At 50.4% G+C, this 12,647-nt stretch overlaps 1 protein-coding gene across 11 annotated transcripts in view; it reads right to left on the bottom strand.

The window, feature by feature from the left end:
* LOC135918209 (hormone receptor 4-like) overlaps positions 1–12,647 on the bottom strand; it is a 197,737-nt gene that overhangs the window by 15,193 nt on the left and 169,897 nt on the right. For all 11 annotated transcript variants that reach the window (XM_065451894.2, XM_070539226.1, XM_065451892.2 and 8 more), the window contains 2 exons: positions 4,782–5,841; positions 3,842–3,990 (listed from right to left, as the gene is read on the bottom strand). In XM_065451894.2, the coding sequence (XP_065307966.1) occupies positions 3,842–3,990; positions 4,782–5,836 (1,204 nt within the window). In that variant the 5' untranslated portion in view covers positions 5,837–5,841. The remainder of the gene's footprint in view (positions 1–3,841; positions 3,991–4,781; positions 5,842–12,647) is intronic.

Raw genomic sequence — 12,647 nt, 5'->3', positions numbered from 1 at the left:
CCGTAATTCGTTCTCGAATGCGGAATGTTCCATTGTTCAGGTGCCCTTGTGTCATAGGCTGCAACATGTTTATGTAGACGAGCTATATTTAGGATACCGTTAACTTCGTACTTGAGTTCCTTGCGATACGTCAGTGCCAAACGGTGCTGACAGAGATTCTGATTTCTAAATAGATTAATTGTTTTAAACAGTGGCTGAGTAAGGGCATCGTAAGGCTTATTACATATCAAGCGTATTATTTTTTTCTGCAAGATAGAGAGACAATGTATATTAGTGTTGGAGGCCGTGCCCTTACTAGGCAGCAGTAACCTAAATTACTTAAGATTAAATCATTGCAAATTAGTATTGTTATGTTGCGTGGAAGATATTTAAGGCAGTACACTGCGCCAACAACTTGGGACAGTTTTCCAGCCAGGAAATCGTAATGGGTGTTCCACGTCATATGGTTCTCGAAGAAGACCACCAAGCGTTTTTATTGCTTCTACAATTTCAATTTGGGAGCTCCCTATAAGCAAATCTGCTTCTAGTGTGACTTTCTTATCTTTAGCTTGAAACAACACTTCGTTAGTTTGGCTAGCATTAATTCGATGCGTGTTGGTGCATCGATATATATATATATATATATATATATATATATATATATATATATATATATATATATATATATATATATATATGTGTGTGTGTGTGTGTGTGTGTGTGTGTGTGTGTGTGTGTGTGTGTGTGTGTGTGTGTGTGTGTGTGTGTGTGTGTGTGTGTGTGTGTGTAGAGAGAGAGAGAGAGAGACGCTTCACATTCAGTGAGGTAAGTGCATAACCCGCACGCTCAGGCTCCCGATCGTTGCTCTGAGGCCGAGCTCTGAAGTAATGACTAGTGGAATGACTATAGGCAGCGGAAGTACTCTTTCCAGCGCGCGCCAATTGACCAACGAAAAGCGAGTGTGATGAGAGAAAATTTGTGAGTGGGCTCGCTTTCCGCCAGCGTTGTTTTCACGTCGTGGTGTTGTCACGCGTATCGATGACGTCAACTACCGTCGTTCGATGCAGTGAGGCAAGGCAACAAGGCTGGCTGTCGCGCCCGCGTGACAGTATCGCGTCGAGGGAAGCGGTTTCATAGCCACCGTTGTGGGGTGAGCGAGCGCTCTCGTTTATTCGCCTCTCCGGTCGTTTGGCTGACGTCGGTTTCGACTTCCGACTTTGGCACAATTGTGATGTAGGTATGGAAAGAACAGGAAAGCGTGTGTGTCTGTGCCGTGGAGGGGGTGTCTCCGTCTACCGCCGTATCGGGTGTGCGCTCAGAGCCTTGTCTCGGGGCAAGAAATCGTTCCTGCGGCACGCGTCGTTCCCGGATCAGACGTTCTCCTCTGCCACGCATGCGCGACCGGGCCACGCCGGCGCAACTCCCGCTCTGCTTGCTGCTGTTGCTGGCGGTCTCTGTTCCTCCCGCAGGAGGCCCGCCGGGGCTGAGGGCCTCTTCCTTCTCGGGAAGCGATGCAATTAAGACGTGACCGTCATCTGGTCGCGCCCCCATTCTGCAGCGCTTCCTGTACAACGGTCGCGTTCGGTTTGTGAACGGTTCGGCGGCTCTATTTATACGCGCGCTCCGAGTGTTTCCTGCAGCCGGATTTCTCGACGTTTCCACGGCCGACGCCGCCGCCACTTCGATGCACCGGCAGCCCTCTGTAGCGACGACGCACCCCTCCTCCCTCTTTCTGCGGGAACGTGTGTCTGTGTGTTGCGGGGGAGGGGGGGGGCACGTGACGGAAACGGTGTTCCGCACTTGACGCAATCGCACGCGGCGAACTTCCGTGGAGCTCGCGGCGTTAATGTCGCATTTTATTATACACACGACCCTCAGTGGTGTATTTAAATTGTATCTCAGTATCATTCAAAACTATTACTGAAAGCCAACACGTTAAGGTCGCTTCTTGCTTTAATCAGCCGGGGCACGCTTCGGGGTACTGTGATACTGTAACACCAGTTCGCTGGTGAGAAGCAGCTACGTACACATATATACCCCCCCCTGGCATGTCACTTCTAGCTCACACCTTCATACAAGGGAAGGGGCAGGCGTGTACGCCAAGGCTGCTTAATTTATGCCTCTTCGCGTTCGTGATTCGTTCGCTGTAACATTCAATTACTGACTCCCCTTTCTCTTCTAGTCGCGCCTATTTGCTCCGTGCCTCAGACATGCCTTCGGATGAGTGAACTATCGGTTTCCCGGCCTCATGAAACGCAGACATCTGTAAGTCATCATCTGCGAGATCCATATTTTGGAGTGTTAACTTCCAAGAAGACACCCTCGACGCGCTCTTTGAATGCTATAGGGGTGCTGACTGGCGCGGTTTCACAGTAGTGCTGCTACTCAGGTTGAATGTTTTCGCCTTTAAAAGGTTTTAGCCCACCATTTGTTTATGCAAGGGCGTTTTTACTTCAAAAGAAAACTACTGTGTTTCCACTTGATCTTGAAGCCTCTTGTGTGCCAAATGTGCCTCCGAGGTGTCTAACCACAGAAAATTGTACTTGCGATGGTAAGTTGAACTCTGCGTTTGCACTGGTTTATGTCATTTTTTCAAGAAACATCTTAAGAGTGTGTCATATGTCCTAATCACGCAAAAACAAACAAAAAAGAAAAGACGGAATAAGAAGCTGAGGTGCGGACTGAAATCTCCGACGCAACAGCCGCCGTTTACCGGGTGCATTCCAGGCGGTGCCACAGTACCGCGCAGCAGCAAACAGGGACGTATTACCTATCTGCGTCTTACTAACGAAAGTTCGTTAGCGCTAGATTACGACGCTAGATGACGCCGAGTGTTCTTTAGGCAGCACGAAAGAGGAGCGTTGCAGCAGTACACGCCTCATACGTAACTCTTTTCGACGGTGGCAATATGTTAGTCGCCATATTGATTGAAAGCTAAACGCATTACCGTCGACAGCCATAGTGAGATGGGTTCTGTCAAATTTGTCATCCCGACGATTGAAGAACAACAGAAACAAACAAGTAAACAAAGTAAGCGAAATAGGACGAGTGATGTAGCGAAGGTGGTCATTTGCTGCACAAAGAGAGAGAGAGAGAAGCAGAAAATAGAGAAGAAATAAAAACAGTGCACTCTGAGAAAATCACAATGGGATATCGAAAGCTTTACAGTTCAATGCAGTACTAGGTCCCTTTCCTCGCCTGCCTTCAAGACGCTGCTCTGTACGTTCCGCCCCTGTAATAATTCGCCATCTCACATTGGCTCAAAGCATGGGTTCATCCCCGTAATTGGCGCAAGCAAGAAGACGCGGAGTAATTGAATGCTACGAAATTTGACAGTATACGATGTATGGCACCCCCGAGTGTATAGTTTCGGAGTAGACGAGAAGTGCACACTTTTGCTTTGCAGCAGGTGGCGCTGCTGTCGTTGTACGAGACATACGGAGACTGCACGCGCGCTTATATATCAAAGGTTCGCTGTGTCGTCCCCTTGTGTCTTCTCTTTTAGTGTCCAATCTGTTTTTCTGCGAAGTGCTACAGTTTACAAAGTCGACAAGCCTCGGTTACAGCTATGGTATAGGGCTGTGCGCTGTCACGTGTTCGTGTGATTGTTGTTTCTTTCCCTCCTTCTATTTCATTCGTTCCGGGCTGGGTTGCAGACCGCACGTGTCTGATAGACATTCCTGCGTTTTCTTTATTGTTCTCTCTCTCTTGGAGAGACGAAAATGTGCTCATATCACTGTCAAGTGTATACCGTAGCAGTTAGCTTGCGAGCGCTTTATTGGAGCTATTCTGTACATTTCACGTCGCTGCTGCGCTTTCGTCTGTGTGCGCAGCCGTGCGAAGGAGAGACAAGGGTACGTACCTGCGAGAACCATGCCCTGTCGTAGGCACTTCTGGAAGCGGCAATACTGGCACCGGTTCCTCTGGGCCTTGGTTATCTCGCAGTTGCCGTCCGCCACACACGTGTACACACGCTTGTTCTGCACGGTCCGCTTGAAGAATCCCTTGCACCTTAGGAAAAAGCCAGGGGAGAGCCACCATGCGAGGAGAGCGGCAACGACGAAAAGCCCGCCAGCGGCGACCGCTAAGCGGAGACCGGCTTCTTGCAGGAGAGCATGCATTTTGTCTAACGATCACGATCTGCACTCTCATGCACACTGAACTGCTAGCTGCGTGGCTACAGCGATAATGAGTAGTAAGCGAGTGCTTCGCTATAAGCGAAAGACTCTATACTACGTTGCCCTGTCGCGGTAGTGGACTGGCTGTCATCTTCACTGTTCCGATATAAGGCATAGTGTACCCACAGGGGTGGCGTAGTGGCTATGGCATTGTACCCGTGAACGCGGGATCGAATCCTGGCCGTGGCGGCCGCATTTCGATGGCGGCGACATGCAAAGACACCTGTGGTACCGTGCATTCGGTGCACGTTAAAGAACCCCTGGTAGTAAAAATGAATACGGAGTCCCTCACTATGGCGTGCATTTCGATGGGGGCGAAATGCAAAAGCGCCCGTGTACCGTGCGTTCGGTGCACGTTAAAGAACCCCAGGTGGTAAAAATTAATCCACAGCCCCTCACTATGGCGTGCCTCATGATCAAATCGTGGCTTTGGGATATAAAACCACAGAAGTTAATTTTTAAGGCATAATCTGCGGGATCGAGTAACTCATGGAGATCCACGCTGAAGATGCGCAACAAGGAAACGCAAGCACGAGAGGTGTTTCTTGGTCGCGGCACTTCAGCGTGCATCCTTCTTTTGCATGAAAGCAACGCCTCTGTCGGCATGTCGCAGAGTTCGCTCACCCTTCGCAGGTAATGATGCCGTAGTGCAGACCCGTCGCCTTGTCCTCGCAGATCATGCACACCATGGGCTGGTCGTCCTCGTCTTCGGCGCCTCCCCGTGACGTGGACGGCGTCACGCCAGCGGCTACGCACAGGTTCAGCGCCTGCGAGTCCGGCAACTTGTCGACCCACGACGCTGCTGGCTCCGGGTTTTCGTCCCGGCGCCAGCTCGCCTCTTCCTCGGAGCCGGCGGCCGACGTGGAGGCACGCCGGTAGAAAATGGGCGACCGCTGGAAGGCGGCAGCCGGGAACGGCGGTGCGTAGCCCTCACGGCCCACCTCGGTGGCTGACGGTGTGCCCGCCGGCCAGCTGACCACCTGCGGGGCAGGCCTGTACATGCGCCGCACAACGGGCAGGCCTTCGTCCTCCTTGGGCCGGTTGAAGGCGCTCGAGTCTGGAGTCCAGGCACTGGCTGCGGGTCCCGCGCGCCGCTCCTCGTCGTCCGAGTCAGCCGGAGCCGCTAGCCGGCCAGAGCCCTGGGGAGGCGGCGACTCGTCCGTCCGTCGCGCTGGAGGTCCTGGGGTTGCGGCACCGCTGGACGATGATGCACAGGGCCCTGAAGATGACGATGCCGCCGCTGGCTGTTGTGACTGTGGCTGTTGCGGCTGGTGCTGCTGCGACTGCTGTGACTGCTGTTGCTGCGACTGCTGCTGCTGCTGCTGTTGCTGTTGCTGTTGCTGCTGCTGCTGTTGCTGTTGCTGCTGCTGCAACGGCTGCGACAGTGGTTGTTGCTGCTGAGCCGGTGACTGCTGTTGCTGCTGCTGCAACGGCTGCGACAGTGGCTGTTGCTGCTGAGCCGGTGACTGCTGCTGCTGCTGCTGCTGCTGCTGTTGCTGCTGCTGCTGTTGCAGCGGCGGCGGCGGCGGTGGCGGCGGCGGCTCAGGCGACGACGTGTTCACATCACCGTTGTTCTCTCCATCGCTGCTGCCGCGCGAGTCCACTTTCCGTCGCTTGAGTTTGATGTCGTGGAATAGGCTCATCTTAAACAGTAGCCTGTGCAGGAGCGGGGGGAGCATACTTCCTGCTCGGGTTTTGGGGGTAAGGAGGAGAGATAGAAAAAGAACAAGATGGGGGTCCGTTAGCTGCCAGCAAAGCAGAACATACGCATATCGTTTCTGCGAAAATCCACAAGAAAAATTTATGAAGGAAGACCCATGAAAGTGGAATACCACCATCCATGGATATTTACGAAAGGGACAATCTTCCCTTTCAAGAACATACACACGCGCGCCTTGTTCTCCTGTGCCCCCATTCGTGTGTTTCCCTGCATCATGGTCGGCGGTGTAAAAAAAGTGTTGGATGGTGCTCACTTCACAGAGTCAAAATAAACGCAAAAGATTATTAATAATGAAGTGCCATCTACCATAAGCTCTCTGGATGGCAGTGAGTTGACAGACCATTTGTTATGGCTTGATTTGGAGCAATCACTATTAAAACATCAGACCGGGAATCCCATCCCTGCAGGGTCCACAGTGGCAGCGTGGACGCGGCAGCACGCATATAGCCGGCTGCGACTCGTTTGAGCCCACACAGTGGTGTAATAACCACGTCCCGAACTGTGCACGTATAGATTTTCATAATGAGAGAGAGACAGAGAGAGAGAGAGAGAGAGAGAAAGGACGGGCAGAGTGGTTAGCCAGACGCACGTTCGGTTTGCTACCCTGCCCTAGAGCAGAAAGGATATGGAAACAAAAAGAGGGAGAAAGAAGGCGAAAGCAAGGGCATTAGTTGCGCGCACGCGTGCTAGTGAACGCCGAGTTTATAAACGGTCGCAGATACTTGCCTCGAGGTACTGTGATTTTCGGAAATTCTGCAATTATTAGAATCTTATGGCGAGCGCAGAATTCACTAGTTTATGAAGAACACGCTCGTCTCTCCATTCCATTTTTTTTACGCTTCTATCATAACTCGCGACAATGGTCCAGAATGAGATGTTGCATCCTTACGCACCTCTTGCCACCTTTGTATCGTTCTTTATTACTTGCGCAGCGTAGAGTAATAAGTGGATGCTCTTTCCGAGTCAAGCTGGACATTTCATTATCTCTCTCTCTTCCATGGACACATAGGACACAGACCCATGGACACATAGGATCACAGAGAGAAAAAAAGGCAAGAATAAATCGCACCACACGCTAGACTGATCCCCGACACGTACGCGAGGTCGCGATGTGGTTCAAGATGAACAGGCGAACAGCTGAGGAAAATACATAGGTGACATAACGCGCGTACACAAACAAAACGCGCAACGTTAAGTATGACACACATATTGAACAACATGCGCACATAACTACAAATGATGGAATTGGACTGTGCTTACGTAAGAGAAATTAGGCTCGGCGTCCCGGCATCGAACTTAGTAGACCGAATGGAGAGAATTACTCTGGCACGCAGTCCTGTGTATCTCCCTTCAGAAGCAGCTTTAGAATTAGGTTCGCTTTTATCTGCCGCCTAAAGTGCCTAGCCATAGACAGAGAGGAAAGGAGACGCGGGTTTCGTCGCGTGTAACAGAGAGCAGAGAACCGCTTGTGAATGAACGGCGACAATGAACTGGACAAATGTCGGAACCTTGGCTAGCAAATTAATCCTTCGTGAAGCAGTCCCCAATGTCACGTGCGGTATTAGTTTTCTCTCTCACCCGCAAAATAGAGAGAAAGAAACAAAGAAAGGAAAGGTAATGCGTAACGTATGACAAGCTGTATACAGCCACTTGCAATTTATACCGCGTCAAGCAGACAAAACCTCTCCGAGACGCACATCTTAATTTAGCCATGCAACGCCGCGTTTGCTCGGTGGCTCTGGCGATATTTTGCTAGGTAGCTTCCTGGGCTTGGCAAACGCACTGCGACGCTATAGGGGAATGTTAACAACAACAACAAAAAAGCGTGTTTCTACTGAAATTTCGATGCACACTTTTTAGTGAACCGGGGTTGGTCAAACACTTTTCCAAGGCTCTTCTAATATGACAGTTTGGAGCATAAAGCCTTATCAGCCAATTATTTATAGCCGTGTATACCGCCTCGTCTGCACGTTATAGTGGCGAGCCTGGCTCTGATACAAACGTGACAGGAACCAAGCAATCGCTAATGCTCCGCTGTCTCAGCACAACGGCACGCGTGTTCCTATTGCCGAGGGCCGCAGGCACCTGCGTATAATGCACGAAAGTTTTTGTGTTCATTCCTTTACAACATGGCGCGAACATTTACGTATGTCTTCTTTCTTTCACGGCTCACAGGTGACGACACATAGATGGCGCAGCGCAAACGCTCGTAGCACAGCATTCGATGCATCCTCGTAATGATGTCTGCGTAGAGGTAGCGCGGCTGCTCATCGCACACAGTTTTCGAGGTCCTGGCTACGCTGCTGGGACACGAAGACCTGCTTCGTTCAAAACGAACATCGATCTGGACAAGTGGTATTCAGCATCAGGATCCTGTTGCCAGACTCGCTGTGAAATAAATTTTGAATGCGCACTTCAAAAGTTTTCCCTCAACTGGTCTGCCATTGACATTCTACGGAAGACCTGAACAACAACAACAAAAAAAAAACCTTCAGAATTGTTATACTAAAATGGAACGTTTTCCTAAGGACTTGGTACACGTCGGTGAGCGCTAGATGCGGTGATTCATGAATGAATGATTGCTAATCGAGGTTTCGCGCGAATGACCGTGAATGGCGCTAGCTAACAATCCCAGGGCAAGGTTATATATGCGCGTACATAAACACGGTTTGATTCTTGCCGGCTAGCAGTTGTAGTTTAACCTTTATTCAACAGGGACATATTGCGTACTTATTAAATATGTGTGTCTTTGCGTGTGAGAGTGAGGCAAGGTAAAGGATAGCTGAAAATGATCACATAGCTTAAAGCTGGCCATGCTACTCCAGGTGTGTAAAAGGAAATACAAAGAAAAAGAAACACGCGCATGAGACAAGCACGCGAACTCGGAAGTAATTTGCATGGTCTTAATTATGTACCTCGGAAACATTAGAAGCAGATCTGTAAGACAAGCAAATATTATCGTGCACCTGAAGGCGCTTGTAAAGCAGTATTTTTCAAGTGTTTTCTTCAACACACATTCTTGAGGCTCTAAATCGTGCGCGAGCGCGCATCACACGTAGTCCAAGTCGTCAACGCTGGGAAATAATGGCCTGCTGGACAACTGAGCTGCGAATGGCGATTTCTCTTAGCGATGTTCAGACCAACGTGATGAATATATACGCACCAACGATCGCGCCTATTGATGCCGCGTGTCATGTCGAAATTACAGTCAAAACGGCCGTGGAGCCTGTGCTATATAGTCGCTCTGCGTCACACCAAGGGCTACGCTGTGAGAGTCACGCAACGGCTGACAGAAGCCACATCGTTGCTTCCCGATTAAAAAGGGGCTCGTAGCTGGGCTAGCTGGTGCATTGTTTATGGCGAGAAAAACAAGGGCATTCGACGAATGAAGAGGCAAAAGAGCGCCTGCAGTGATCCTTTTTTTCGTGGATCTTTCGGTCTAGTCTGTTGTCCAAGGATTTAGGACGAGATGAAATGGGCTACTGTGAGCGGGTGTGGCTATCCGCGGTCGGCAGCTCTAGTGTTTGTCGATTATGCTGCAGTGGGCGTGCAACAGCTGCAGAAACAACGCTGTGGTTCAAGCCTATATTCCATCACGTGCAAACTGGCCGCGACGGCTCGGTGGCTATGGCGTTGCGCTGATGAGCATGAGGTCGCGGGCGCGATTCCCGGCTGCCGCAACCGCATAGCGATGCGGGCGAAGTGGAAAAAAAAAAAACCTAGTATACCGTGCCTTTGGTGTAGGTTAAAGAACTCCAGGTCGTTAGTTAATCCGGAGCCTTTCACTACTCGTGAATTGTACAGTTTCGGGCTGTTTGAAGCGAAGTTTACTGGGATATCGTCGTCGTGTGTGTCGCCGAGTAAAAACGGAGCCGTCCCCAGTAACTGTACGGTCAAAAGGTAGTGACTAGGGGGGCGGGGGGGGGGGGGGGGGGCGACGCCGATTATGCTGCCACTCTATACAGAAAGTGAGAGGCATAACGAAGAAATGCCTCAGCCTGCATCACTATATTATCGCAGATAGCCATTCTATACAGTCGCTCAGGTACTGTAGCACGTGAACCGAGCTTATTCGACGTTGGTGTGTCGCCGAGTAGACGCAGCGAGGGGTACCTTGCACAGCTGTAGCGCAGAGAAGGAAAGCGCAAAACAACAGCTGCGACGTTAGCATGGAGGGAAGCACTTGCGGGGGGGCGCCGGCTTATACGCCACAAATGGGGTTCGTACAGTTCTGTGCGACCCTAAGAGACATACATTCACTAGCTTCTCGATTGTGAGGTACAATTGATCATCGAATGTGAAGCAGTGATGATCACTCGCGTCGCTCAAGGAATGAAGAAGTCAACTTAATGTGTTCTCTGTATTGCTTCAACACAAGCAATGCCATCACATGTTTGACATCAATATAGCATCTACAGAAAGAAAATATTGTATCTACAATAATGTAAAAGAAGCTTCCGGTCCACCTCGCAGTGCGTGGTATCCGCGTAACGATTGTTTGGTTGGGTTGGTTGGCTGCTCACTTGTACGTTTCTTGCTCTGCGTAGTTGTAACGCCTTGCCCGAAAGAGAAAGTGCTCCAGCGACCCTATGTGTGGAAGCTGCTCGGCGCAGTATACGACGACAGTCGCTAGTGGGCGCGCGTGTAGGAAACGGAAGAGCGAACGAATGAACGGCGACGGGCCGGGTATGCGCTTGCTTGCAATGCGCTAACCGTCGCTCCATTTGCGACGCATCGCGGAGTCCCGGTGGGGACCGCGCATCTAATCTCATTTCCCATTTCATTCGTCTTGTTTCCTTGCGCCGGCGCGGTGAGGCAGCAGCCATAAGCCTCCGGGACGCGCCGCTGCACGACGTATATTGCTTGAGCGTGCCGCTGCTGGGCGAAAGGCCGAGAAAATCAGCCGAGGAGCAAGCGTGGCTTCAGTGGGAGCAGAGAGGAAAAGGAAGGCGGGTGCCTAGCCGAACTTTCTCGCTCGTCTTCCTTCACTATAGCTTCTTTTTCTTCTTTTTTTTTGTACTCTCTCTCACTCTCTAGCTGTTTGCCAGGCAAGGCGCTCCTATCAGGTGATTAAAGCGCAGAAAATCACTTCCCTGCGCCGATCTTATTTGATTCCTCCGGCCTGTGTTATACGCTGTCGAAAATACGGTGCTCATCTGTTCTTTTCTGCTTTCTCTTCTTTTTCCTTTATCGCAGGTGCTAAGAGGGTACCTCAGCCGCGTCTATTCGCTGCTTCCAGTTCTATTTTTTTTCTGTTTAGGCACTTTTTCTATTCGTATAATGAAACTAAGGAATGCACGGGGGCATAATTCGGCGTTAGCACAAATGGGCCCAGTCGTCATTATACTTGTTTTCTACGCGCGAATGGTTCCTCGTTACTTTTAAAGTCGACTTCCACGGATTTACTTTAGATAGATACACTTGACCAATGAGTCACTGTGGCCAATTGCCGTCTGATGCAGCGCTGCTCTTTATAGGGAAGGCAGAAATGTCGAAGCAGTGCCCCGACAAGCACAGGCTTGTCGGTTGTACAAGCTATCAACACGTCAGCTATGAGCCGTGTCGTAAACGCCCTGGCCGTGCTTTGTTCACTAATGTGGCTACTGGACCACCGGACGGGTGCCGAGAGACGTTGGTCCAGCTTCCGTTTAGTATGACGCAAATGTATGCTTCCGCGAACCGTCACCTCGCGGACTTATTGCCCACGACATGCTGGAACCGATGTCTGTTGCAGGAGAATTAAGAGCAATGGCTGGTTTAGATTGGGCCACAAACTCGTGCATTGTGTATTTTTTCGAACTCGTATTGTTGTGCGTTAACGGCTCTTGCTTGCCTTTGTGAACGCTGGGATACTAGGCGGCCAATTGAAACGGAGCGCGCCGATGACCCAGGCGCTTTCTTTATCTACTTTTTGCCAGAACTGCAGAGACGCGACCGGCGAAAGCCTCTATTGCGCCGCTGCCAGACACTCCAGCGCGTCGTCTCGATCGCCTCCTCCCTCTAACGGCTCGGCGCCGATGTCACGTGGCGCTACCTAGCTCTTTTTCTCGCTGCGCTTTCTTACCTACATCGCAGCTGCAGCAGCGTCGCGAGGCATCAGCTCTGTTTACGAAGCACGAATTCTGCCCATGTCTTGATGATTCAGTCGGTTGTAGCGGACGCGAGAAAACGACTTGAAAAGTGCCGTGGTCCAAAACTGGCCGTGGTACACCTTTATTTGGATTAAAATTGTTTGCCACAACGCGTGCTGTTGCGAAGACGGCATGATGATGACAATTTCTTGTTACGCAGGATTGCCTACGCTCCTACCGAGCGGTGAACATAACATTGAGAAGATTTCACTGGAAGAAATAAAAGAACTGATACTAAGTACTAAAATAAGCATTAAATTCCGCATATAACTTAGCCGAAGTAATAATGGTCTGAAGAGCGGCGCTTCAAGCACCGGCAGGCCGACTGTTTCAATGCGACGGACGCCAAGGGAATTCGCGAAGTTCAAAAGCGATGAAACATCGAAGGCATCGCTCGTCTCGACCTGCCCGAACCCGAATATAGAACTAACTGAAACGTAAGGTCAGCAAACGAAAAAACAGAGCGAACAAAAGTAATACATAGTTCCTAAGTCGCGCTTTGTCCTTCCATATCTGTCTCTGTGTCGGTGTTTATACGTTGTGCTCTACGCTTAATCTTGAATTAGAAATAACCGTAACACAGTCCCGAAACTGACAGTATTAAGTGAACAAGCACCGAAAACTGATGCAAGCATTTAT

This window comes from Dermacentor albipictus, chromosome 1, assembly GCF_038994185.2.
Source record: "Dermacentor albipictus isolate Rhodes 1998 colony chromosome 1, USDA_Dalb.pri_finalv2, whole genome shotgun sequence".
Taxonomy (NCBI): Eukaryota; Metazoa; Arthropoda; class Arachnida; order Ixodida; family Ixodidae; genus Dermacentor; species Dermacentor albipictus.
Note: the sequence above shows the minus strand (reverse complement) of the source record. Positions and strands in the feature narration are given on the sequence as shown.